This window comes from Candida tropicalis (genome assembly GCF_000006335.3).
Source record: "Candida tropicalis MYA-3404 genomic scaffold supercont3.3, whole genome shotgun sequence".
NCBI lineage: Eukaryota > Fungi > Ascomycota > Pichiomycetes > Serinales > Debaryomycetaceae > Candida > Candida tropicalis.
In genome coordinates, this window is record NW_003020055.1 from 1,678,178 (window position 1) to 1,705,038 (window position 26,861).

General features: G+C 32.7%; 14 protein-coding genes and 2 non-coding genes across 16 annotated transcripts; 8 read left to right on the forward strand and 8 right to left on the reverse strand. All coding sequences in view use genetic code 12, as the record gives it.

Moving 5' to 3' along the window:
* Nucleotides 1–13: 13 nt before the first annotated feature.
* Nucleotides 14–940, forward strand: CTRG_02793 (PIKK family serine/threonine-protein kinase; the record flags this gene model as incomplete). The annotated part of the gene is made up of 1 exon (XM_002548450.1): nucleotides 14–940. The coding sequence occupies one exon, from the start codon at nucleotides 14–16 to the stop codon at nucleotides 938–940; it is 927 nt and encodes a 308-aa protein (XP_002548496.1).
* Nucleotides 941–1,303: 363 nt separating this feature from the next.
* On the reverse strand, nucleotides 1,304–1,377 carry CTRG_06428. The gene has a single exon. It is a non-coding gene; the product is annotated as a tRNA-Asn (tRNA).
* Nucleotides 1,378–1,845: 468 nt separating this feature from the next.
* Nucleotides 1,846–2,301, forward strand: ASG7 (Asg7p; the record flags this gene model as incomplete). The annotated part of the gene is made up of 1 exon (XM_002548451.1): nucleotides 1,846–2,301. The coding sequence occupies one exon, from the start codon at nucleotides 1,846–1,848 to the stop codon at nucleotides 2,299–2,301; it is 456 nt and encodes a 151-aa protein (XP_002548497.1).
* A 321-nt stretch (nucleotides 2,302–2,622) lies between these two features.
* Nucleotides 2,623–3,807, forward strand: GCV1 (glycine decarboxylase subunit T; the record flags this gene model as incomplete). The annotated part of the gene is made up of 1 exon (XM_002548452.1): nucleotides 2,623–3,807. One exon carries the CDS (start codon nucleotides 2,623–2,625, stop codon nucleotides 3,805–3,807), a length of 1,185 nt encoding a protein of 394 aa, XP_002548498.1.
* A 189-nt stretch (nucleotides 3,808–3,996) lies between these two features.
* On the forward strand, nucleotides 3,997–4,069 carry CTRG_06425. Its single transcript has one exon. It is a non-coding gene; the product is annotated as a tRNA-Gln (tRNA).
* Nucleotides 4,070–5,431: 1,362 nt separating this feature from the next.
* On the forward strand, nucleotides 5,432–6,154 carry CTRG_02796 (uncharacterized protein; the record flags this gene model as incomplete). Its single annotated transcript, XM_002548453.1, has 1 exon — nucleotides 5,432–6,154. One exon carries the CDS (start codon nucleotides 5,432–5,434, stop codon nucleotides 6,152–6,154), a length of 723 nt encoding a protein of 240 aa, XP_002548499.1.
* Nucleotides 6,155–6,372: 218 nt separating this feature from the next.
* CTRG_02797 (NADP-dependent alcohol dehydrogenase) lies at nucleotides 6,373–7,497 on the reverse strand (the record flags this gene model as incomplete). Its single annotated transcript, XM_002548454.1, has 1 exon — nucleotides 6,373–7,497. The coding sequence occupies one exon, from the start codon at nucleotides 7,495–7,497 to the stop codon at nucleotides 6,373–6,375; it is 1,125 nt and encodes a 374-aa protein (XP_002548500.1).
* Nucleotides 7,498–8,607: 1,110 nt separating this feature from the next.
* CTRG_02798 (uncharacterized protein) lies at nucleotides 8,608–10,284 on the forward strand (the record flags this gene model as incomplete). The annotated part of the gene is made up of 1 exon (XM_002548455.1): nucleotides 8,608–10,284. One exon carries the CDS (start codon nucleotides 8,608–8,610, stop codon nucleotides 10,282–10,284), a length of 1,677 nt encoding a protein of 558 aa, XP_002548501.1.
* A 170-nt stretch (nucleotides 10,285–10,454) lies between these two features.
* On the reverse strand, nucleotides 10,455–11,822 carry CTRG_02799 (lipase 1 precursor; the record flags this gene model as incomplete). The annotated part of the gene is made up of 1 exon (XM_002548456.1): nucleotides 10,455–11,822. The coding sequence occupies one exon, from the start codon at nucleotides 11,820–11,822 to the stop codon at nucleotides 10,455–10,457; it is 1,368 nt and encodes a 455-aa protein (XP_002548502.1).
* A 369-nt stretch (nucleotides 11,823–12,191) lies between these two features.
* On the reverse strand, nucleotides 12,192–14,084 carry CTRG_02800 (signal recognition particle subunit; the record flags this gene model as incomplete). The annotated part of the gene is made up of 1 exon (XM_002548457.1): nucleotides 12,192–14,084. The coding sequence occupies one exon, from the start codon at nucleotides 14,082–14,084 to the stop codon at nucleotides 12,192–12,194; it is 1,893 nt and encodes a 630-aa protein (XP_002548503.1).
* Nucleotides 14,085–14,341: 257 nt separating this feature from the next.
* CTRG_02801 (uncharacterized protein) lies at nucleotides 14,342–15,325 on the forward strand (the record flags this gene model as incomplete). The annotated part of the gene is made up of 1 exon (XM_002548458.1): nucleotides 14,342–15,325. The coding sequence occupies one exon, from the start codon at nucleotides 14,342–14,344 to the stop codon at nucleotides 15,323–15,325; it is 984 nt and encodes a 327-aa protein (XP_002548504.1).
* A 118-nt stretch (nucleotides 15,326–15,443) lies between these two features.
* On the reverse strand, nucleotides 15,444–16,247 carry CTRG_02802 (uncharacterized protein; the record flags this gene model as incomplete). The annotated part of the gene is made up of 1 exon (XM_002548459.1): nucleotides 15,444–16,247. The coding sequence occupies one exon, from the start codon at nucleotides 16,245–16,247 to the stop codon at nucleotides 15,444–15,446; it is 804 nt and encodes a 267-aa protein (XP_002548505.1).
* Nucleotides 16,248–16,968: 721 nt separating this feature from the next.
* On the forward strand, nucleotides 16,969–17,709 carry PRP45 (mRNA splicing protein; the record flags this gene model as incomplete). Its single annotated transcript, XM_002548460.1, has 1 exon — nucleotides 16,969–17,709. The coding sequence occupies one exon, from the start codon at nucleotides 16,969–16,971 to the stop codon at nucleotides 17,707–17,709; it is 741 nt and encodes a 246-aa protein (XP_002548506.1).
* Nucleotides 17,710–17,774: 65 nt separating this feature from the next.
* On the reverse strand, nucleotides 17,775–21,686 carry CTRG_02804 (uncharacterized protein; the record flags this gene model as incomplete). Its single annotated transcript, XM_002548461.1, has 1 exon — nucleotides 17,775–21,686. The coding sequence occupies one exon, from the start codon at nucleotides 21,684–21,686 to the stop codon at nucleotides 17,775–17,777; it is 3,912 nt and encodes a 1,303-aa protein (XP_002548507.1).
* Nucleotides 21,687–22,168: 482 nt separating this feature from the next.
* On the reverse strand, nucleotides 22,169–23,371 carry CTRG_02805 (phosphatidylglycerol phospholipase; the record flags this gene model as incomplete). Its single annotated transcript, XM_002548462.1, has 1 exon — nucleotides 22,169–23,371. One exon carries the CDS (start codon nucleotides 23,369–23,371, stop codon nucleotides 22,169–22,171), a length of 1,203 nt encoding a protein of 400 aa, XP_002548508.1.
* Nucleotides 23,372–23,919: 548 nt separating this feature from the next.
* Nucleotides 23,920–25,341, reverse strand: CTRG_02806 (NAD(+) diphosphatase; the record flags this gene model as incomplete). The annotated part of the gene is made up of 1 exon (XM_002548463.1): nucleotides 23,920–25,341. One exon carries the CDS (start codon nucleotides 25,339–25,341, stop codon nucleotides 23,920–23,922), a length of 1,422 nt encoding a protein of 473 aa, XP_002548509.1.
* Between the last annotated feature and the right edge of the window lie 1,520 nt (nucleotides 25,342–26,861).

The following is a 26,861-nucleotide window of genomic DNA, read 5'->3' on the forward strand; positions in this document are numbered from 1 at the left end:
ACAGGATTCAATTATGGAGCAAGTGTTCTATAAAGTGAACAATATTTTTGCCAAAGATAGAGAATGTAACAAAAGAACATTGAAAATTAGAACGTATAATGTTGTTCCATTAGGACCAAATTCAGGTATAATTGAGTTTGTGCCACACTCTAAAGCCTTGATGGATGCTGTACATCCATATCATACCAAGTTGGATTCAATGCCAATAAAAACGGCAAGAGAAATTATGAGAAATTATCAATCGTCTGATACAAAACAAAGAGCATTTGAATATGAAAAGATCGAGAAACAAATCAAGCCTGTTTTAAGACTCTTTTTCCAACGAAATTTCCTTACAGCTGACTCTTGGTTTGAGAGTAGAATGAAGTATACACATGGAACTGCAACTAACTCTATTGTTGGACATATGTTAGGGTTAGGTGATAGACATTGTAATAACATTCTATTAGATACAAGAACTGGTGAACCTATCCATATTGATTTGGGAGTAGCATTTGATCAAGGTAAAAGATTACCTGTTCCCGAGACTGTTCCATTTAGATTGTCAAGAGATGTTGTTGATGGGTTTGGAGTAACTGGTGTTGAAGGGGTGTTTAAGAAAAGTTGTGAACATACATTTAGAGTATTGAGATCAAATAAGGAACATATAATTTCCATCTTGGATGTTTTGAAATGGGATCTGTTGTTTGAATGGACATTATCTCCAGTAAAGAAAAGAAAATTACAGAACGATGAAGGTGGTGCCGTTGGTAATGGTGATACGAATAATATTGCATCAAGTGAAAGTGAAAGTGAAGCTAGTAGAGCTATACGAACAGTAGTGGAGAAATTGATTGCCAATGAGTTAAGTACTGAAGCAGCAGTAAGAGAATTAATTCAAGAAGCAACAAGTTCACTGAATTTGGCATTAATCTACCAAGGTTGGAGTCCATTCTATTAGTTATGAGGATATTTTATAGAAGTATTAGAAACAATAATAGATATTACTTTATTAGGAGCTCACATAGGTTAGCAATGTGGAATTTGGTTAGTCATTTGATGTTAGAGCTGTGACCAGATCACCTGCTTTCTACTCTTAAATCTTACAAAACTATGCATATTACTCAATTCGATCTCCTTGATAAAAAAAAAAAGAGTAAGATATTTGGAACACTGTAAAGACAGGAAATTTTTTCACCAACGCGACAAAAATTCACTTTTTGTGTGCTTTTCCTGTCTTTAAAGAGCCTGAATTGTTACACAGACACTATTGTTACATTGGGTTACAAAAGAATATATACCAATGTAGCAAAAAAAAAGAAAACGACCAGGGTGAGGATTGAACTCACGATCTTGAGATTAACAGTCCCACGCCTTAACCAGCTTGGCCACCCAGCCGTAACCACTGAGCTATTACAACTCTTTGGTTGAAAGTCGAAGGCAGATATGGAAAGCGGTTCTGTGAGAGATAGAAATTTAGTAGCATTTATGGCTCAATGAAATATAATATTGTAGTTATACTTAGTTAATTTAGAGCCTGTGATTTATATATTTATTACTTTGACAACTTTCGAAGAGGACATGTCAGTACCTGTTGCGTTTTGTTTATTGTTCTCAAGTATTCTTGATGATTAGCAACCTGGAATCGGTACACGACCGTTGCAAAAAAAAAAAAAATGAAAACTTTATTGATTGTCACGTCCATATTTGGTAATCATTCAAGAAACAAGGGTTCAATATGATCTGTAACAAATATTCTAATATCAAAGTATATATAAGTATTATCAAAAATCTTGCAGCAAGTTAGTAAATTTGAGAAATATCTACACTATTTTGTTTTTGTTGTTTTTTTCTACTCGGTAAGTAATGGCTCCATCAAATCATTCAAAATCTAAAACCAAACCTCGTGAAAAGGATCACGAAATTGAGTACTATTTTTGTAAATGTGATTCATGTGAATATTGGAGAACGATTTCTGATAGCCAAAATAGAGATTTGTTTTTGGGAATTATTATTCCATTAATTTGGTTCAATAACTTTAGTAAAATAATCAAAGCTTTATTTTTCTTAAATGATAAACCAAAAGGAGAAACTAAATATCTTGACATTCGTGTTAGGAAATTTAAACCTGTTGTTGATGAATATAACAAGAAGCATTCTTATTTAGAGCATCATAGGAGTGATAGAAATTACATGTGGGAATGCTTAGGTCATATTTTACTTGCTATTGTTATCTATGATTTATTTTTATTTGGTTTTATTATGGCATTCAATAAGTCAAGCGCTATCATGATTCCAACCGATCAAGGGTTCATCTTATAGCGCTCCTATAGGGAAGATTGTATAGATGCAAATAAATTATTCTTGCAAGTCAAGAAGTCAGAATTAACAATTTTTTTTTTCGCTTTTTCTTCCTCATGTGACTCGTCTAATCTCGTACACCAAAGAAGTCAGAATCTAAATTTGAGCCTTTCACCCACATTTTCATGAAAAAACTATTAACTATTGTCCCATCGATTTTTCCACCATAATTTAAATACATAAGAATTCCCAATCCTTAATTCGTTTTCTTTTCCTTTTTCTTTTTTTTTTTTCTTCTTATTTTTATTTTTCAATATATCCAATTAACCAATCACAATCAATATGTTGAGACTTTCATCCAAGAGATTATATTCTACTGCTTCGAACTTAATCAAGACTCCATTATACGAAGCACACATCGAACTCGGTGGTAAGATGGTGCCGTACGCTGGGTTTGAAATGCCAGTTTTATATAAATCCCAATCTCACATTGATTCACATAATTGGGTCAGATCCAAAGTAGGTTTATTTGATGTTTCTCATATGTTGCAACACAAGATTACGGGTAAGAATGCTAGAAAATTGTTACAAAAGATCACTCCAATTGATTTGGACACTTTACCAGTCAACACTTTCAGTTTGTCTGTATTGTTAAATAACGAAGGTGGTGTAATTGATGATTGTATAATCACCAAACATGGAGAAGATGACTTCTACATGGTTACAAATGCAGGATGTCGTGACAAAGATATTAAGTTTATCAAATCTGAACTTGCAAACTTTGACGATGTTAACCATGATACTTTTGAAAGTACATTATTGGCTATTCAAGGTCCAAAATCACAAGAAATTTTACAAAAATTTACCAATGAAGATTTAAGCAAGATTTATTTTGGTCAAACTAAATACTTGAATCTTTCCCCAATTAGCGAATCAGTTCATTTAGCTAGATCTGGATATACTGGTGAAGATGGTTTTGAATTATCTATTCCATCCTCCAATCCACAAGAATCTAAGCAATCATTGGAATTTTTCAAATCTTTAATTAATGATTACCCTGATACTGTCAAAGCTATTGGATTAGCTGCTAGAGATTCATTGAGATTGGAAGCTGGTATGTGTTTATATGGTCACGAATTAACTGAAGAAATAACTCCAGTTGAAGCATCTTTGAGTTGGTTAATTCCAAAAACTCGTCGTGAATCAAATAATGAATTCAATGGTGCTAGTAAGATTTTGAGTCAATTGAAAGATAAATCTTCATTTACCCATAGAAGAATTGGTTTGACTTCAAAAGGTCCAGCTCCAAGAGAAGAGAGTAAAATATTCAATGAAGATGGAACCATTGAAATTGGTTACGTTACTTCCGGTTCTGCTAGTCCTACATTGGGTGGAAATGTTGCTCAAGCTTACATTGATAAGAAATACAAGATTGGTTCTAATATTAAGATTGAAATCAGAGGCAAATTAAGAGATGGTAAGATTGCAAAATTACCATTTGTTCCAAGTAACTTATATAAGCCATAGGAATAGGCACCAAACAAATAAAAATTTAGTTAACGTGAACTGAGATGTAATACATAAATAGTACCGCATAATTCATTAATGATTTCTAAACTTTGATAAGCTTAAAGATTTGTGATAGTAGTTTATTGGTAGCTTAGAAACAGTGAAACAAATATCAGTAATCGATATATTAATTTACAACAAGCAACAGGTCCTATAGTATAGTTGGTTAGTACACAAGGTTTTGATCCTTGCAACTTCGGTTCGAATCCGGATAGGACCTCTTCTTTTTATTTTTTTGATTTTTGCGATAACTCAAAATTTCCATAAAAAGAAAAACCTAAAATAGAACAGACAATGATTAGAGTTTAACAATCATCTGTAAACAAGTTCTTCTTATTATTTTATTTTTTTTTTTTCAATATTGATCACTACAGCATTATAGTAATATATCATGGCTAGATCCAACATGAAGACATTCTCTAATGAAACAACCATCAAGGGGTCATGTACTACTAATAAAATACAATGTGTTAATGACGTAACCAATGGATGAACCTTCCCTTCTGATGCCATCTCTCCCCTCCCCCCCTTTTAAAAAAAAATCACCTATGGGAGTTAATTGTGTTCAATTGAAAAGAAAAACTTTTTGGGTCAAAAGTGAAAAATTAATTGAGACAAATTTCGCCTGATTTGGATTATTTTGAACCGTGTCAGTGCATGAAAAGAAAGGGGAGAATGAATGATCGACGTAATAATTTAGACTGACAAAAAAAGAAAAGGAATGAAAGCCCTGTACCGTACTTTGAGATAACATAGAAAAGCATAATTAGAGAATGTTGTACCTTACAACCAATAGATTTTGTTGTACCTGGTGGAAGATGGGTTGGTCATAATCCTTGCTATGTATATTTCAAATTCCATTATTCCAATATTCATTCCAAGTTAACTGGTTTACGCGTATACATAGATTGTAGTTAATAATTTAAATAAAATTTAATCGCGTCAGATGGTACGCGCGCGCGCGAGGGGCGACGAGGAGGAGAGGAAGAGGGAAGGAGGGACGCGCTTGATGTTGTAGAATCTTTTGTTTGTCCATTTTTGTTTGTGCGATTTTCATTGTTTTTCTTGTCGACCTAGGAGATGGTGCAAAGGACGCAACACACGGCGAGAGAAGGTCATTTGCGGGCGGAAAATGATGACCCACAAAATCTAAAAATCATCAACGAGAACAAAAACAAAAACAAAAACAAAAAGTGAATGAAAGCAAATATGAAAATAAAAAATAACTCAAGCACATAAAGCATCGTTTTATTGTTTAGTTTTGCATATTTCATTAATTTATTCAAAGAAACGCCAATTTTTTTTAATTTATTTCACATTTACATTTTAGTTACAATATTTATTATTATACATTGACGGTTAAAACCTTACTAAATTTATTGGTATTACGTGAATTTTTTTTTTAAAAGGATCATTTGTAAGGCTTGGAGTGGAATTTCAGATAACATTCATATATAAACCTTTGATTTTCTTTCCTGGCTGTGCTAGACTTTTTGTTTTGTCTTTTGAATTACTTATCTGGTTTTCATTGAGGTCTTTCACTTTTGTCTATCCATTCGTTTATCTTATATTCCAATTCATAATGTCTTCCACTCATTCTTCTCCAACTAAAAGATCCATCTTATCTCCAAAACCTTCCAACATTTCAAATTCCTCACCTTTTGGCAAAAGATACACAAGGTTAACCCCTTCTCCTACTAAACATTCATATAAATCAACTACACCTTCTCCAAAGAAATCTACTTTAGGCTTTACTATTTGGGAAGACAAGGTTGATAAATCCAACTCAACTACTTCTGTTGTTGGTCAAACCACATCCAACAAATTAAACCACAATGACCAAGAAAATATCTTACAACCAAAGAAAGAAGAAATTGTTAGACACAATGGACGTAAGGTGTTGGGTAATTTAAGTATAAATGAATACAAAGGTTACATAACAGTTGCTGGCACCAGATCACAATTGACTGAATTATACCAGCCAATAAATTTTGACAACGAGTTCAAATCATTGCACAAACAACTGAATCTTCCAAGTTACTTAACACCAAGCAGAAGAAACAGAGATGAATATTTAGTAAAATCTGGAATTGACGAAATTGAAGAAGAATGTGTTTCTGAAGACGAAGAAGACGCCAATGATGACGACGAAGTCGAAGTATTGTTGATGAAAAAGAAACAACAGCGTCTGTCAACAAATCAAACACACATGATTAGAAAACACACCAGATCCATGTCACTTGGCAAGAATGAAGCCAAATTAAATTTAATTAGAAAGAATAAATTTTCCATCTTGTCTAATTAAAAAAAAATTCATTTATTCGTTCGTTTATAAAAGTGTATACCCCCCTCTTTTTTTTCATAGTTCAGTTCTTCATAGCATTTATTTAATAATACCCTTAGATTTTATATCAACTTTTTCTTTAAACGTCTTGAATCGAATACATAAATAGATAGAATAGTTATTAATGTTTTTTTTTCTGTATCAATTTCTATAAATTTGTAACTCTAATTTCTATAAATTTAGTTCTTGAAAGCTTTGTCCAATTCAGTGAAGACAAATCTGTATCTGACATCCCCTTCAAAACATCTCTTCAAAGATTTGGCAACATTTTCTTCACTGATTGGAACTTCTTCAATCCATGGTTTAATGTTGTGTTTAGCAGCCAAGTCCAACATTCTGATCATATCAGCTTTGGAACCTAATAAGGAACTACCGAAACTGGCACCATCTTTCAAGAAAGTGAACGGACTGACCAGGAATTCATCATTGATATTTGGCAAACCAACAGAAATGAATTTCTTGTTAACCTTCAAAACACTCAAATAATCAGACAAGTTAAATCCATCAACACCACTGGCACAGTTCAATATAAGATCGAATTTGTCTTCGTATCTACTGGTCCAGTCATTGTCTTCAGTAGTAGCAACAAATTCATGGGCACCAAGTTTAAAAGCTTCTTCCTTCTTGGCAGAAGTTCTTGAAAATGCAACAACCTTAGCATTTAAAGCATTGGCAATTTGAATAGCAATATGAGAAAGACCACCAATTGAGATGATACCAACAGTTTTACCAGTAGCATCTTCATTGTGTTCAACCAAGTGAGTGAATAATGGAGATGCAACAGTCAAACCGGCACACATAAGTGGACTGGCATATTCAAAAGGTAAATCATCTGGGATTTTAAAGACAAACATTTCATCAGCAATGGAATGAGAGGAGTAACCACCTTTGGTGACGTATCCATCAGCTTTAGGATCAACATCATTGTAAGTGGAGACTTGTTTTTTACAATATTGTTCAGTGTCATTGTGACATCTTGAACATTCACGACATGAGGATGAAGCAGCACCAATACCTGCTCTGTCACCAACTTTGAATTCAGTAACTTTGCTACCAACAGCAATAACAATACCACAAATTTCATGACCAACAACCAATTCATTAGTCTTGTAGTCAGTCCAATTACCTTGTAAAGTATGGATATCAGAATAACATAAACCACAGGTTTTGTTTTCTAAGACAACATCATAGTCATTGATCTTCTTTCTATCGAAAGAGATTAATTTTGGATTAGCCCAGTTTTCTTTTTTGTCAGAAGCAAAACCTTGGAATTTATCTGGAACAGTAGAATCAGCAACAGTCATTGTATAGTGTCAATTGAAATTAGATTAGTAATCAATTATGTTATAGTAACAAAAGAGAAAAAGACAATTGAAAAGGTAATCTTTTTTTCTTCTTTGAAATATGGAAGATCATCTTGCCTATTTATATAAACAGTTGAAATTGAATCGCAAAAAGATGCCAAAACATCAAAACCGAAAAAAAAAAAAAAAAAAATTTGCATTCAAAATATGCAGGAATTTATGTTTCCTATTGTTCGCACGATGACGTTTTTCTTTTACGCAACGGCAAATGAAGGCTGACAAAAAAAAAGAAAATAGAACAACCGTTTCTGCTCTTGGTACACGAACACTCCCTCCATCCCTCCCATGTGCTTGATTGCTCGTGACCGAAACATCAGTCATTGAAGGGTTAGTAGAGATGGGTGTATATCATCTTTTTTTCTTTCTTATTGGTTGTGCAAATAGACTTTATGATCAGTGATACTAATGGTATTACAAAGTGGTCTTCTAACCGTGATATTTTTCCTAATGCGGAAGTCAGGTCCGCTGGGTTATCTGCCATTATTATGAACACTTATCTTGCAAACACACTGTCAACCGTGGCTGTCGGCCCGGAGCAACTGTAAATGTGCTTGAACCGGGAAGATTGCTAAATGAAACAAGGCCCTAGAACAGTGGCGATGGGAGATTGTTTTACCGAAGTGATAAGAATGTTGTATAAAATTGGCCAGGATGATCACCATGAGAATTTGACGTGTAATCGTACCAGGCCAATTGGTGTTCTTGTATTGCTAATCGGAACTACTAATATAATGGTGGAATCAAGTTTACCAGATGTATAGTAGACGCGTCTGCTTGCAATGAATCGACATTTATTGACACTAGTCAATGTACCACTGTGTACCATCGCAGTAATACACAAGTACTGTTATCTTCAATTCCTTTAGACAATAATAAATCTACACACCTAATGGCCAAATCGTTATTGTATTTGTATTTGGGTAATCCATAGCTCATGGCTGTAAATTTTTGTGTGTGAACCAATCCCTCAGATCGCGTAGTAAGAACAAATAAAAAAAAGAAATGTAAAAAAAAAATTTCAAAGTATTCAAATATGTAAACAAATAACTAATGAGCAACGACAAGGTCAAAAAGGCTCAACTTACTGTTGATAGTTTCTTCAAGAATTCCAAATTCAATAGATTGAAAGATCAAGGAAGAGTTATACCTGCTCCGAAACCTTCAAAGTCAATTTTATCAAGTTCAAATGATGATGGTTTTGATGAACCAGAAGAGACATCATTTGACACGAGTACAGAAGTTATCAATTTAAGATCTTCTTTCTTAACCTCACAGACAACTACAACCACATCTACAAATACAAACTCAACACAATCGAAGCGAAAAGTTGAAGATATTTTAGACTTCCAACCTAAACGTTTAAAGAAACAATCTCCACCCCCACAAGTAGAAACCGATGAAAAAGTTGAGTTATCTCCAGAACAAGAAAAAGTCATTGATCTAGTGATTAACAAGAAGAAGAATGTATTTTTCACAGGTAGTGCTGGTACAGGTAAGTCTGTTTTATTGAAAGAATTGGCAAAGAAGTTAAAAGAAATCTACGGAGAAGCGTTTGGACTTACTGCTTCGACCGGGTTAGCTGCATGTAATATCGGAGGGATGACATTACATGGGTATTTATCAATTGGAATAGGAAATCAATCAGTTGAGGCTATGGCCAAAAAGATAATTAAAAACACGAGATCTGATTATAAATGGAATACTATGAAAGTATTGATTATTGATGAAGTCTCAATGATCGATGGCCTGTTACTAGACAAGATTAACATAATTGCAAGGATGGTAAGAAAAAACAACAAACCTTTTGGTGGAATTCAAGTTGTCTTTTGTGGGGATTTTTATCAATTACCACCTGTTGCAAAAGATGGAAAATATATGTTTGCATTTGAATCTAAAGCATGGAAGGAGTTGTCATTGTGCAACGTTGTCTTACTGCAAGTCTTCCGTCAAAAAGGAGATTCTCTATTAATCAAGATGTTGAATGAAATGAGATTGGGTAATGTGTCTGATGAGTGCTATGAATTGTTTAAAAGTTTACAGAGACCGTTAAAGTTACCCGAAGGAATTGCTGCTACAGAATTATTTGCTACTAGAAATGAAGTTGATGCTGCAAACAAAAGGAAACTTCAATCATTAGATGGTGAAACACGTACATTTGAAGCGGTGGATACTTACTCGATACCATCGTATGTCGCTGAACAATTATCCAACGGATTTATGGCTCCACAGAAGTTGGAATTGAAAATCGGAGCAAATGTGATGTGTATCAAAAATATGGAAACAGATATAGTCAATGGATCTATTGGGAAAGTGATTGATTTCATGAGTAAAGGAGATTACTTGACGCAATTAGCTGAAACAGACTTACCAATAAATACAAATACGAAAAAGTACCCATTGGTACAATTTATGGTTGAAGGTAGTACACCGAAACAAATCTTGGTCCAAGAGGAAGAATGGCTGATTGAAGATGGGAAGGGAAATCCATTGATAACAAGAGTGCAATTACCATTAATGGTACTGTATGCATTGACTATTCATAAATCACAAGGTCAGTCTATACCATATGTTGTTGTTGATTTTAGGAGGATTTTTGAATCTGGACATGCTTATGTTGCATTGTCAAGAGCTATTAATAGAGACGGACTTCAAATTGTTAGTTTCAATCCAAGAAAGATCATAGCGAATCCAAGAGTTTTAAAATTTTATAAGTCAATAGGAAACTAGCATAGTAAAATGGGTATTGTATGCATGAGGTATAGTAAAATACACAAAATTAACCTCCACAAGTAGATTAGATGACCATCATCAATAGAGTAGAATTTCGACAATTAACTTTTTCAAGAATCATAACGAATATTTATTAATTTTTTTTTTTTTTCATTTCATTTCTTTTCCTAGACAAGATAGGTACTATTCTTCACAGTGAAGCTTTCTTTAAACAACCCATCGTAATAATCAATTATACTCTTTGATGCTCCCGTGTACTTCAAATTAGTGAGTCTTCTTGTATGGAAACAACCATTATATGGAGGTACATCATCAAATCGTTTTTGTAACCAAGTCCAAGCGGCTGCAGCACCAGTAAAAGTTTCCAATATATGTCCAGTAGTTAAAGATTCTGCAAATTCAAACGATTCAATTCCCTCATCACACCATTTATCGAAAATTTTATGAGCATAGGAAATCGGAACAACTCCATCTTTTGTTCCATGATATACAAATATTGGAATTTTTGGAATTGCGTTATAAGAAATCAAATTATTTTTATCAAGAATTTCAAAAAAATCAGGATTATCAAGTAAATGCCATCCATTAGGAAACATTGCTTTCTTTTCATTATTTCTACCAAGAATAGTTCTTCCTCTAAAATAAGCTATAGCAGGAAGAAAACATTTTTGAACTCCACGATGAAAACTTGCATTTTTTTTAGGACTTATTTCTTGATTAAGCAATTGTCTAACCAATGGATATTCATTGGCTAATCCATTAAGTGCTACTGGAACAAGACCAGAAAGTGGAGTTCTATCAGAATATTCAGCAACAGCAGTTATATTAGTAACAAATCCTCCCAAGGCAGCACCTATTAAATTATTTGATAATTCAGGTGCATATTCAGGTTGCATTACAGCTGCCCAACTTGATGCTAAGGATCCTCCAGAATAACCCCACATTGCAACTTTAGCATCTGGATCAATAGAAGTTATAGACCCAGAATTCAATACAGCACGAATAGAATCCAATACTGCATGTGCTGCTTGTGCACCAACAGTAAATGCACCTCTTGGTCCTTCATAATCAGGACTAATTACAAAATATCCTTTATTTAAAGCAGGAATTATAAATTTCATTTCAAATTGGGTAGCAACATTTCCAAATGGTGGAATACCAACTTGATAATTATAACTGGTAGCGCATTTTAATGAAGTTGAATCTTCAAAAGTTTGATAAGATAAAATTTTTGAAGGATTTGAATTCATAGGTTCAAGAATTGTAGTAACTATAGCATTAGGTTCACCAAAAGAATCTTGAGATCTAACCAACAATTGCCAAGAGTTTTTTAAAGGAACATGAAAGAATAATAAATTACGAACAGCACGAGGAGTTGGACGGATTTTTAAAATAGTTCCTGGAGTAGCGTATTCAAAACCTGGAGATGGAGTATAAAACTCATCTCTACTTGGATCAGCAAGTGGTGCAGGAATATGAGCAGTTGATACAGTTTTCAACCATGTAATAATTGTAATGAATACAAGAAATCTCATTGTTTGTTTGTTTGTTTAATATGAGAAAATCTAGAAACCTTTTTCAAATCAAGACGATATACCGATCTCTATTTATTCCTTGTTCCAGGGATAAACAGCTTGAAATAATCTTGGCAACAATAGTACTTTCATTCGATCTGAACCATTCATTACTAGGAAGATATTGCAAATGAAATGCAACACATAGTGCATGGAATTGCATATTCACATGTTTGGTTTCGATTTCTGGGCAAGAGGTATGAAATAGAGAAACATTACCAGTACATTATCGAGGAACAATCTACATTTGAACTTCCTTAAGTGCAAACAAACAACAGGAAAAAAAAAAACATTATGTCATATTCATTAACAATTAGACTAGCTACTACATTACTTCTTTCCTTTCTTCTTCTTCTTTTTATTATTTGACAGGGATGAACTATGTGTACTGGTTTCAGTAAAGCCTTGTTGTCCTCCACTTGACTTTTTCTTATCCTTCTTAGTTGGCTTATAATAGGATCTTAATTTCATAGGCAACCATCTTTCTTCATCCAAAGTTAATTCTTTTTCATCCTTCAACACCTTGTTAGGACCAAATTTAGGATTCTTCTTTTTCTTGGTGATTTTGTTTTGTTTTTTAACAATTGCTTTGATTGGTTTGCTCTTTCTGGTTGGAATTAAAGTATCAATATCAACACCCACAATTTCATCAATGGATTTTTTACTTGTCAATTCATTCAAAGGTAATAAATCTCTGTTTGAATGAGTCAAGATTGAATTAATCAAGTGATCATTTGCATTCACTTCAAACAAGTATTCAAACAATTGTTTTGCATTTTCGTCACGACCTTGGTTTAATGCTTTGAATGCAACAACTTTGGCAAAGTTGTAGTAGTTTATATTTTTGAACAAATCTTGTGGAGTGTATAACAATTTCTCCAAGACTTTCACCAACAAGTCGGTTAATTTCTTACTAGAGTGAGTTTTTTCGTAAACACCAATTAAAGTACCAACCAAACCAGGGGAAACAACTGGTTGAGCCAATGATTCTTCTGTTAATTTTTCTAATATTGGCAAACTTTGATCAAATGAACCAGATTTAGAATTAACAAATGTTAATAATACAGTAGCCACAACTTTCAATTGTTCATCTGATGAAGTAGAAATGAATTTGACCAATTTTCTTCCCACAACGGTTAATTTTGAACTATCTTGCAAATCTTTGTAGTCAATATCAAGTTTGAGCATAAGTTTATAACTCAAAGGCAAGACGTCACCACAGAACTTTTTATTGAATTCATTGATAAGTTGATTGTTCAATTGTGATTGACTTAATGTACCAGTCAAAAACTTCAACATCATGCTGTTCTTCAAAATAGTTTCATATTGTAAAACAGTCAACTTTTGACTCAATTTATGTAAGCTTTGTTGGTAATTCAAGTCTCTTTCAATGGCATTGGCATTGTTCAAATCTTTATAGGAATACAAATTGTTTTTAACAATCAATTTTATCATAAGATCATTAATCTTTTCAACATCAACATTTTCCAAAATATCTAAACTTTTACTTTGATCATTAGTAAGCTGGTAAACATATGCAATAGTCAATTTGATTGGCAATAATTCCGACTCCAAATCAGAACCAGATAATTCTTGTTGACACAAGTTTGCAGCTTTTTCCAACAAATCCAATGCCTTGAATGTATTTTGTTTGGATAATTCAATCAATGCTTCATTGAATAATAAATCATAACTGTTTTCTTCAACCTTTTTAGAGAAATTCACTTTGCCTCCAGTTTGAAAATTTAATTGTGAAATAATTGCTCTCTCGTTGATCATTAAATCCAATTCATCATCATACTTGTTATTACTGATTAATTGCTGATGCAATTCCAAAGCTTTTTCATAGTCTCCTATCTTATAATATGATTGAGCCAAAACATGCTTCAATCCAATGGAAGCACCTTCTTGTAAATCTTCATTTGATTCATATAATTTGATCAATTCATCAATCTTGCCAATTTTGTAGTAAATATATGAAATTTCAAGAATCAAAGGACCAACTAACAGTTTGTTAAGTTTTTTAATAATTTGATCAGCCTTATGGTATTTATCCAAATTAATCAAGGCAACTAGACAGTTTTTAGCTGCTTTCAAATCGTTGAACTTCTTGACCTTGGATAAATATTCATAGGAAACGTTGAATATTTTGTCATGTTCAGATTGACTTAAATCAACAGATACGTTCAATTTCTTAAACGCATCAGCTATGGAATTACTCATGATAAGGAAATATTGTCTATGGTAAAGTTCCGTACTGTTTTAATGACTTGTGGCTAACCCTGACAATCAAAATTTTTCTTTTTTTTTTTTTTTTTTCTTTCACTGTTGTTGAAAGCGAGAACGAAAAAAACAAGTCGTGCACCGATGCTCAATCCGAGAGTCAGAATTTGGCTAAGATTTTGAAAATTTTTGGTAACCATCAATTTCAAGAGCCAATAACAAAGTACGAATAAGTAATATATAACCAACCAAAGACAATGTTGAGAGCTACTACAAGATCCACACATTTACCCATAAGACTTCTTACGACTTCTAATAGAGTGACTTTTCAACAAAAGAACTCCATATTGGATAAATACAAAGCTGATCAAGAAACCATTGAAGCACCATCAAAATTAGCTGCAGAATCACATTTACCTTTTATAAAACAAAACTTATACAAAAAGGAACCCCGTCAGCCGAAATCCAAAGCTCCATTCTTATCAGAATATGAAGACAAGAATGCTCAGTTATCTGGTTGGAAAGAAAAAGTTGGTCAATTTGTTATTTCTACCTTTGGTGTTGATATGGACAAATCAAGAAGTGGGCCAGTTGCTGGTGGTTTGTATTTTGCTGAATGTAAAAAACAAGCTTTAGTTTATCCTAATGAACAATTAAGTGATACTGCTAAATTTTATTATGAAACTTTAAACTTACCAAGATCATTCTCACAACAAGTACAAATTATCATTTTACATTATTGGATCTTGTCAGTTAGAATGAGAGCTATGCCTTTCAAATATGGTAGAGAATATCAAAAGAAATTGGTTGATCGTATTTTTAATGATTTAGAAACCAGAATGGCTACTGAATTGGGTATTAAATCAAACAGAACCATTGAAAACTATTTAAAGGATTATCATTCTCAAATGTTAGGAGGTGTTTTGAGTTATGATGAAGGTTTAATGACCGATGATATCACTTTGGCATCTGCTTTATGGAGAAATGTTTTCAATGCCAATGAAAATGTTGATATTAGACATGTCGAAGCCTTATTGGTTTATGTTAGATCTCAATTATATGTTTTAAACAAAATGACTGATAGAGCATTTGGATTTGGTAAATTCAAATTTGTTCCTCCTGATCAAGTTGTTCAACCAATATCAAAAGAACAAGAAGAGTTGATTAAACAAAAAACTAAAGAAGAATTTGCTGGTATGACATTACCTTCCCAACAAAGTGTTTTGTCAATGGATGAATAGGATCCTAATCTAGTTGGTTTTTTTTTTTTTAAAAAAAAAAGTTTCTTCTTTTTATTATATTTTTATTTTTCATGTACATATACTATAAATATAAGATATTTATCGATTGGCTATAAATTTACAATTTTGATGCTAAAGTGTTTTCATCCTGTGTCCAGTCATGTCCATGTGAACCTCTAATCATAACATGCATTATGGCATAATCTTGTCCTTCAACAGCACCATCAAATTTCAGACCCAAGATTATATCTTCAACAACATGGAAACCAAATCTGTTGTAAATTGGAATATTCACAGGTGAGCTACTTTCCAAGTAAGCAATATTATCTTCCTCTTTATCAATATAATTTTTAAACATATAATCAAATAATTTTCTTACATTACCTTTTCCTTGAGCTTTTTTATTACTTCCAACATAAACCAAGGTGTATATATTTTTATTTTTAAATCTTGAATCGTTATTAATTATCCTTTCACACAGATCATGTAATAATGGTAACATTCCATAAAATACCTTTTTCCTACCTTCTTCTCCATATAAATTCCATACTTTTCCATAACCTGCTTCCATAAGATTATTATATGAATCCAATCCATCCTGTTCTGATTGAGGATGTGACCAGATTGAAACAGTTTCAAATCCAGATTCAGTTTCACCTTGTCCAATTACAATTCCTTTAGCAATATGTTGTCTAAGATATGCTTCATAAAGGGTTAATTCACAAATTTTACGTTCTTTAGGATCTTTAATATGACATACAAGCATTTTAGCTAAGGAATCTTCAGCAAATGCTTCTAATAAAGTATAAGCTGCTTTCTTAACATCTTTATTTGTTAAATGACGTAATGTAGATAAATAAGGTGATGTCTTGGCCTCGGATTTTAATTTAAGAGACGAAGTATGTGTAGTAGTAGTAGCCATCTTATAACTATATCAAAATTGGAAATGAAGGATTGATTCAGACGATTGACGTTTCAACTTTCTGTTTGGCTTTTATTTTGGAGAGGAGAAATGGGAGAATTTATATATGCATAAATAAATGATGCTTGTGTTTCATGATCGCTATCAGTCCATATCCCAAAAAGAAACAGATTGCGAAAGTGGAATGAAAAGAAAAGCGCATCATTAAAATTGCCATAACCAGAGTTTCCGAATTGCGCATTCAAATTTCCCAAGTATCCCGATTCATCAATTGCCCTTTCTCCACTTCAGGATGTTAGAGTTAAAAAAGTCAAAAGATGATGATATAGTCTGTTAAAAGTACAAGCATTTATTACCATTTGGAAAGTATTGTATTCTCTTTTCAGGAATCCACGACTCATAAAGTGGGATTCTATTCCGCCAAGGGGCGCACCTTTCTCACCAATAAAAACCCTCTTACAGGTATACGACAGCGGATTGTAATGCTTCAGCGCATATCATGACTACTCGATTTGTCATTCCTGAAATTCGTTCTAATATTGTTGATCTTTAAATAAACAAAAACAATAACATTATGAACAAACATGTCACGTGATATAGCCATGGTACACGACTTCTGAAGTTTATCATACAATACAACCAAAGAAAAAAATTAAAGAATTATCAAATTCATCTCATAGAGGGAATGAGAACTACCACACATATAACTCTACAATAAACCATGTTTAGTACATTATTATCACGTCCGAAGAATTCAGAATACGATCCATCATATCATTTTATACTATCACGAAATATTCAATTCAATGTACGATCGACTTCTGATGCTTCAGTTTCCAAATATGATAAAACCATACCATTAAAGAAACGATATCCTGATTTGGTACATAATTTCCCAAAACCTGAACCTAATGAAGAACTAATAAATGAAACCAAGGAAATATTTGATAAATTATTGAATTCAACAGATGAACAAACCATGGAATCAGATACGAATTATATTAATTATTCTAATGAAGAAGGTGAAAAAATCATTCAAGTAAAGACATTTCAAGTTGATCCAATGTTACCTCCATCACATAAACTTCGTAAGAATCGACATGAAAGAATAGTTGATAAAGATTTAACTATTGTTAAAGATACAAATAATACTAGAATAACTAAAGAAGATAGACAATATTGGAATATACCTGCAGCTGTATCAAATTGGAAGAATTCTCAAGGTTTCACAATTGGTTTAGATAAAAGAATGATTGGAAGGGAGAAAATTGATGCTGATATGAATATTGAAAAATTTGGTGAATTATCAGAAGCTCTTAATGTTGCTGATAAACAAGCTAGAGAAGATATTAAACAAAGAAATGAATTACGTCAACAAGAACAATTAAATGAAAAGAGATTAAGAGATGAAAAAATTAAACTGTTTGCTAATCGTAATAATAATAAGCGAAGAAAATATTAAATAATACAATTAAAAAAAAAAAAATTATACAAATTGTTTTACTTATTTATTACTTAATCTATTGTCTATTTCTTTTTACCTTTATGTGATTTCAGTTTTGGTTTATCACCACCATCGTATAATGATTTGTCAAATAATTCTCTTGCACGCAGATTAACCCATTCACCAAGTCTAGTGACTTCACGTTCATCTTTCTTTTCAACCAAATCTTCTTCTAATTCTTCGATTATTCTTTGTAAATCGTCTTCTTCTCCATATTCTAATGCTTCTTCAACAGTAGTGACCTTTTGACGCTTTCTATTACCTGTTGAACGCTTAGGTCTCTTCCTTGAACCAGAAAGAATAACATCTTCATCTTCAGCAGCTTCCTTTTCTTGTTGTTCTGGTTCTGGATTTTTAAGCTTTTGAAGTTTTTCATTCAACTTGTTTATCTTTTCTTCAATTTCTAGTTCGGCTGGTGGAGTCAGGTTAATCCATAATGCTTTTCTACGAGCTTCCATACTTGAAACAATAGCTTCCTTGGCATTAGACAACTCTTTACGTAAAATGCTTTCTCTTTTACCCCATGGGTTTAACCACGAGATCAATTTAGTTATATCATCTGGATTGTCATAATATCTCCATGATGAGCCATTCATTATTGGATCAGGGAACTCTTCAATGGCTTTACGTTGTGAATTTGTAATCTTATCAACTGGTACCATCAACGATCCTTCATTATCTATAATTTTTTCATCATCTTTGTCAACAATCTCATTATCTTTAACTTTAAGAGAGAACTTTTCTTCCACCGCTGATTTGAGTTCTTTTGGAATCTTGGAGAAATTCATATTCTTGACTTTATTATTATTACTGCTTTCATCACTCAAGTTTTCACGATCAAATAGTTCTTCTTCGTTATTGAGACGAATTGTATCAACAACATCCATAAATGTATTGGCTTCTTCTAAATCAGACTTGAAATGAACAAAGACATCGTTATTTGTTGGTCCTTGTACCCATAACCTACCCATTAAGTAAGTTTCTCCAAGAACTTCATCTTCATCGTCTTCTTCATCTTCGTCATTGTCTCCCATTTCATCATCTTTCTTCTTTTCGTTTTCTTCATCATCATCTTCATCATCATCATTTGAACGGGAATGCAAGTTGGGTAAACCATTGTTTTCAAACCACCAATATCTATTATATAATCTATCTTTACCCAATAATTTCACACGTTGACAATCTAATTCAGACAACTTTTGTTCAATTTCACGTTTTACTTCCTTTAATTCAACCATTTTGCCCACGGCTTCTTTCTTGGCTTGCCATTGATTCAAAAATTCTGGGTCCGCATCAGCTATTGCCTTTATTGGTTCTGACATTTCAATAATATCCAAGTTCAATCCCTTTTTATTACCATGGGGTTGTGATTGAGGTTGTGGCTGTGGCTGTGGTTGATCTTGAGACTCTTCTTTTTGAGACTCTTGTTTTAGTTGTGAATCTTCTGAAGTAGTAGCAGTTTCACCACTAGCGGCCGCAGCCGCAGCATCAGCCGCAGCTTGTTTTTGTTGTTCCAATACTTCTGGGTGTAATGACAACACTGAATTTATATATAAATTAGCTTTGGTAATGGTTTCCGCAAGACCTTTTAATTCTTTCAAGTTATCTAATCTGTTTCTTCTTAATACAGTCAGACTCTCAAGGCATTCATCAATATTGTTTCTCACTATATTACTTGATGAAATTAAATTAATCAATATACTTAAAGCTTGAAATTTTAAGTCGATATCCAAATCTTCATAAAATTGGTTTCTAACAGAAATGGCGGTGCAAGGTTTATCCTTTGGAGCTAATTTATGATATATTTTCTCAATTATTGGTTTATAACTTGGAACATGTTCAACCAAGGACAAAATACCTAATAAGATACATTGCCAATTACCATCCTTAAAATTACGTTTACGTAATCTTTCATCCCATGAAGTTCCTCTGTGATTCATTACTTCATATGCATTATGAGTGACTTCAGGTTCATCTTTTTCTTCTTCTTCTTCGTCCTCTTCTTCATCATCATCTTTTTCCTCATTGTCATTATCATCATTGTCGTCTTCTTTCTTCTCTATATTTTTATCACTCTTCGACTCCTTTTTATCTTCTTCACTTTGCTCATCTTCCTTCTTGAGTTCTTTCTTACCATTTTCCTCTGATTCACTTTGTATTTCATCAATATCAAGTGGTTTCGCTTCGGATTCACTTTCTGATCCACGATTATCTTCGTCTTTCATTTGCTCATCTTCTTCTTCTTCCTCCTCCTCCTCCTCATCATCATCATCCTCGTCATCTTCCTCATCAGATTTAGGTTCTTCTGGAATATCAACATTAAGTCCATCAATATCATACTCATTTTTGGTATTTTTAGAATTTGTGCCATCTGCTGAAACAATTGCTCCCAAAACAGCACACCAAACTTCGTCTAATAATTCACATTGACCGTGTTCTTGAAATTGTTCTGAGTTCCATCCCATGGCATAGACAAAATCATCAAAGGTAAAAGTATCAATTTTTAAAACATTATGATAAATATTAATGAAAATCCAAGTTTGTAATGCTTCCAGAATACTTGATAAACCATATTTCAGTAATCTTTTAACTTCCTCAGGATCTTTCTTTAATTCCTCTGCAATCTGTTCATTCCAGTATTTTGCATTCTTTGGAACTGTAAATATTTTTGGAATTGGTTTAGAATTTTGTAAATCAAACTTCAATTGCAAGTCATCAACTATATTCTTTTTGGTTGGTTGGAATTGAGATAACCCAAATGATGGAGTGCCCTTGGCTTCTTCTTCTTCATATTCTTTTATAATTGCATCCGGAATATAATGTGTTGGGAACTTCTTTTTAAATGGAATGATATTGACAGGAGGTGTAGGAGGAGCAGAGATGTTTGGCAATATAGGTTGTGGTTGATCCTTCAGGGATTGCTCTTGTTGCTCTTGTTTTATTTGCTTATTATTTTGTTTATGTCTTCCTCTCTTTTGTGGTTGCTTTTGCTCCACATGTTGTTCTTGTTGTTGTTGGTCTGGCAGTTGTTGTTGTTGGATTTCAAGTTGTTGATTAAAAATTAATTCATGCTGATGCTGATGTTGATGTTGATGTTGAGGTGGCGCTGGTGCCAATGGTGTTAATACTCGTTCCTTTTTGGTAGTAGCTTTCTTCTGCTTGGCTTCTTCGGCTTTATTAGGATTCTTTGGCTGAGGTCCTCTTTTCTTCTTTGGTTGAATGAAAATTATATCCCCTGTCGGAGTTGTTTCCGCAAATTGTTTCAAATCATCTGGATATGTTGTTGGGATTCCATATTTCTTTGCATATTTACTTTTAACTACCCAGGGAGCACCAACTTTATAAGATCTGGACATAGTCATCTTGATGAATGTTTTAATCAACCATTTGGTGAAATGATTTCTATCTCTTGATATATTATGACCTGTAACAATGGCTTGTTGATTATCATTGGCTCTTACGACTAAATATTTTGTTGGCTGATCTTGACCATATTGAACTTTTTCTCTAATGGTGCCTCGTTGCTTAACACTTGGTTCTTTATTATCGATGCCTCGTAAATAAATATTTTCTCCTGGGAAATAATCATTCTTAAATATTTGATATACTTTATCAACTAATAAATCCAATCTTGAAATTCGATTAAATTGTAAAAAACGTAAAATATGTTCTCTTAATGCTTCAGGGAAATTTTTCTCAACTTCTTTAATTTCATCTTCTTCACTTTGCATCGCTTCAAAATATGTTAAACATGAATTTCCAGTGATCTCACAAACAAAGTTTCTTGTTTTCAAATAATCCATTCTTCTAATATAATCACTATACAGAAGAAACCATTCTTTAGTTTCAGGGATGAACCAAACTTGAGTATCCAAATCTTCTGGAAGATCCTGCGGAGGAACTATTTTGACTTGTTTACGTTTGTATAAAACCATCTTTCACAATCTGATTTCAAAAATGATACTAAACAAGACAATCTAATAATACAGTGTAAGGAAAGGATAATAACTGAACTAAATTGAGTTAATGTTTACTTTCAATAAGATAATATATAAAAAAAAAAACTTGAAATCTTGTAGAAAAAAAGAACGAAAATTTTTTCTGGTGATTTTTTTTTTCTGTATTTGTATTTGAAATTGAAATTGAAATTGAAATTGAGTTGAGTTTATTTTTTCTCTGCCTCTTCTGTTCTGTTCTGTTCTGTTGTTGGTTGTGTCTGTGCGAGTTTATGTTTGATTGTAAAAAAGTTGGAACTTAGTGCAGGGACGTGTGTGGCACAATAACCGGCCGAGAGATCAAAAATATAATACGCGACGCATACACGTGACTTCTTACGTAAGAATTGCAACAATTTGTGCAATTGAACTTATAAATATTAAATCAAATACCTATAAATACCATTTCTAATTTTTATATTCTAAAATATACCATACTTTTGTAAAGTTTGGAAAATCCATTGAGCAATTGGACTAACCTTCACTTTTCTAATTTTATTTTCATCAACTGGTGCAGAAAATTGTTGTTCATCAATGGTGACTCTTTTGCCAACCAACAGACTAAATTGAACAAAGACCCAATGCAAAAATCTTTGTTGCAAAGTTAAATCAATGCTTAATTCCCCATTTTCATCATAATAATCCTTACTTTCACGTTGGATCAATGGACGATGTTCACTGTCGGATTCATCTTCTTGTTCTTGAAGTTTCTTATATTTGGCCATCAATTCAGGATCATCAGAGATAACACCATACTCAACCAAATCAGCCAATTTACCAATTTTACTCAAATAGCTAAATTGAAGGAAATTGTTGATTGTCCAGGAATACAATTTAAGATTTTGTATACGAAGCAATGGAATAAACTTGGTTAAAAATTCATGTGACCATGTGGCTATATAAATGACAGAAACACCGGTTAACTTAATTTTGACTCTATCTTCAGGAACAGTTTCGTCCAAGTAGAAATTATAGTTGATATAATGAATTGAATCCCTCCAGTTCAAACTAATGTTGAAAATATCAAATTGGGTATAACCAGATTTCGATTCCAAACCAAACTTATCTTGAAAATAATCATTTTGGTTCAAATATTTCAAAAAATTTAAATCCCAGATACCAAATTGTATTTTATTATACCACCATGTGATGTCGTCGTGTACTGATAGTAAATCTTGAACGATGAATTTCGTAATTTTGACCGGATTAAATCTCTTGATATCTAATTCTAATTTATAATTCTGGCTTTGATCCTTATCAGTATATTCTTTAAACCATTTCAATAATTCTCTGAAAGTAATTAATGGGTAGTTTCCTTCAATGGTTTTCAAATTTTTTAATGTGGGGTTATATGGAGTCTCAAGAATGTTATAGTTAGTTTCATTACCTTCTGAGTCAACAAACACTCTTTTGGTAAATTGGTCATGACTTATAACAATGACTTCATCTTTGGATAACCATAGATCGGTTTCAATAACGGAACCTCCTGACTGGAAACATTTGTTGAATCCGATAAAAGTGTTCTCCGGATATTTTCCCTTGAACCCTCTGTGACCTACTATGACTGGAGATATTGTGGTGGATGACATTCTAATAAACTTCTGAAGAGACTTCAAAAATGACATAAAACAAACAAAAGGTTAAAAAAAAAGAAGAACACACACACAACTTGAAATGGGAGTAAGTGGATCAGCTGTGGGTTTTATTTATATAAAAATTAAAAATAAAAAAACGTGGGACTATTTCATTCATTCTATCATGTACTGCATTTTTTTTATTCAGTGGCATTTTCTGGTCTCCGCACACTACTAACTTAACACTAAAAAAAATAAAAAATGCCGCTTACACAGAGAGATGCAAAATGAAAAGAAAAAAGAAACGTGACAACTATCCGCAGTACCGGAAAGACACCATCTCACGTCAACAACAACAACAACAACAACCAAAAAAAGAAACTTTGCTCCTGTTTGTTTGTTAATGATGAAAGGGTAATATGGGATTTGAAAAGTATTGACTTTGTTAGAATGCATTATGATGAAAGTAAATAAAACGGATAAACTTTTGTCACAAATCTGGGACGGATTTTTTGTGGTCGGAACTTTTGCGGGAAATAACCTCAACTAGCAAAAAGTCCAAAATCTAGAATCATGTGCGGAGATATATCTGGTAATGATTATAATTTACTTCTCTTACTAGCTTCATCAACAACTAATTTTATCAACAGATGAGCTATGGATTCTTTCATTGGAATAATGATTCCTTCTGGATTGAAGGTTTCTTTTTCTTCCTCGGTAACCTCATCTGGGTATACTAATTTTCTCACAAACTCAATGTCAAACCATCTTGCGTCCTCTAACTCATTATCATGACCCAAATGGATGATTTCATTCTTGTTGTTGAATTTCACAACTCCCATACATCCAATCATTAAGTTTTGAGGGAATGGCCAAGGTTGAGTGTTGACTATTTGAATATCATCACATACAACACCTGTTTCTTCCCAGATTTCTCTTCTAGTGGCAACCTCAACACTTTCTGCAGGTTCCATGAACCCAGCAGTACAGGTATACATTCTAGCAATTGCATATCTTTTGTTCAATGATAAAAGAACCTTGGAACGATCTTCATTTGTTATTATAGATATCACAGCCATGTCCGTTCTTGGAAAAGATGCATTTGAAACTCTGGCACTTTTCACGGGACACTTGAATACCTCATTATCTTCTTCACTTTTTTCTTCACTGGTACAGAATAATTTACCACCTGCATGAATAGGTATTGACGGCAGACCACAACCAGGACAAAATTTGTTGGTATCGAGCCAACTAAAAAACATGGCACCTTGAGAGAATAAACTTGCCTCTCTTTCTTTAAAACCCAAATAATGCTTTCTAGAATGTGTGAAATATATACCATTGTCGATTGGTGAGTTATCAGACGATTGCAGGGAATTGATAGAATCATTAACAAATTTCACAATTTCTTTACGTAATGCTTTCAGTTTAGTAAGATCAACGGCATAATATGCAATACCTTGATATCTTCCTTGATGATCAAGATAAGTTTCTTCAGAAGTTTCTAAAAATTTCAAACTTTTCAAATTCAATCCAATAGATTCATCCAAGATCCCCATGAATAAAAACACAGGTTTGCCATCATCTCTTAATGATTTTTCATGATATTTATTATCATGATACCAAGTTTGTAAAGTAGATTTCCAACTAGGTAAATTTTCCATCATTCCTGATTCAATAACAGCTTTTGTACCAGTATAACCCAATCCACCATCAGGTTCTTGTTCAATACTTCCTTGATTAGATCCATTTTTCAAAATACACAACTTTCTATCAAAATTTTTATGAACTAAAGGTTGTTGTTCATTATAAAATATAAATCTTGTAGAAGGATGAAATAAACTCGAATGAATAAATTCGTTATCTTCACGTAAAAATGAAACCCTGTTCAAAACTTCATTTCCAAAATAGACATCTTTTGGTGTGTTCTTAAATGCTGCAGTCATAATACTTCTAAAGCTTGTAGCAATAACAGTTGATGATGATGATGATAGTTGATTTGTAGTTATTACTCTTATCATAAAACCAACTTCTTTTCAAAAAAAAAAAATATAAAAAGAATTCAAGTAAAAAAGGGGAAAATTTTTTCCTGTAATCGTTGCTGGTGGGTTTTAAGATTATCTGCAACTATCACAATGAAAAAAAGAATAAAATAAAATAAAAATTGGCGATTAGAAATCACGTGCAGATATCGAGAAATCTACAAATAGGAATTCGAGATTTCTGCTTATCTATGAAACGTTTATATGCAAGATCAGTTGAGATCAACAACAACAACAACAACAACAAAGAAAGAACGAAACAATAAATCAAGTGAGGGGTGGGGAGGGGGAGAGATAATGTGAATAGTAAATGTGGAGTGGAGCAACTGTAGTTTTATGGTTTGAAGGCTCGGCTTAGTTAATTCAGGGTAATTTTTACTTTTACTTTTACTTACTGCCAGTTACCAGCGGCTCCTTCGATTTTAATCAGAAATTTGCAATGGTTCAATGGCAAAAAAAAAATCGATACACCGAGGTTCATAACGACAATCATAGAGGTGATGGTTAATTCAACTAAACTCCGTTCAATTAAAAGAACAAGCAGAACAACAACAAGGAGGAGAAAGAATGTACCGAACTAAAACCAATATTCAAAAAGGAATAGTGAATATGTCCTATAAATATAAAGTGTAATGTAGCTGGCACTAATTGATTTTCCTGGGTCGTATAGTCTTACATACCATCGAAAGCAAAGGTAATGTAGATAAAGTTAAATCCCAGGACTACATAAACTACAATCATATAAGCACATTTTAAATTAAAAAAAAAAAAAAAAAATCATATGTATATTATTAACAATTCCTAATAATATTAGTTAGTAAATTAATTCAACTTTGTTTGGAATTGTTTGAGTTATGAAATAGGATCAGATAATTGATTAGTAGACTTCTCCCCATGGTTTAAATCGGAAGTCAAGCGTTCATTAAAATTAGTCTGTTTATTGTTTCATCATTAATTAATTAATAACTCAATCTATAATGAATTCATTAAAGAACATACTTATTTGAATTGAATTTGGTTTGTTGATCTAACAGAAGAAGAAGAAGAAGAAGAAAGTGAACAATTGTCAAATGAAAAGAAAATTTTTCTTGCTGTAGATTTTATACCGCGATGGCACTCACACACTGCCGCTCATGCCAACGAGAGAAAAAAAAAGTTCGTGTCAGTAGAAACCCTAACAATTTTACACTACCCTCTACACTTTTTATGGATATCATTATATTCATTAAAGTCATCATCGTCGTTGTCGTCGTCATTTTACATTAATTAACTATTTACATAGACCTCATAGAGGCATTCAATCTATACTACAATGATGTATATATCTCATCATTGATCTCTGATATTCCTAGTAAGAATGTTAGTAATTTGTTTCAAAATTAAATAACAATAACAAAACAGAAATTCACAATTATAATCAGCTATCTTAAGACATTCTCCTCAATATATAATTCGGAAGTCTAACGTCTGAAAAATCTTTTGCAATCATCATAAATAAT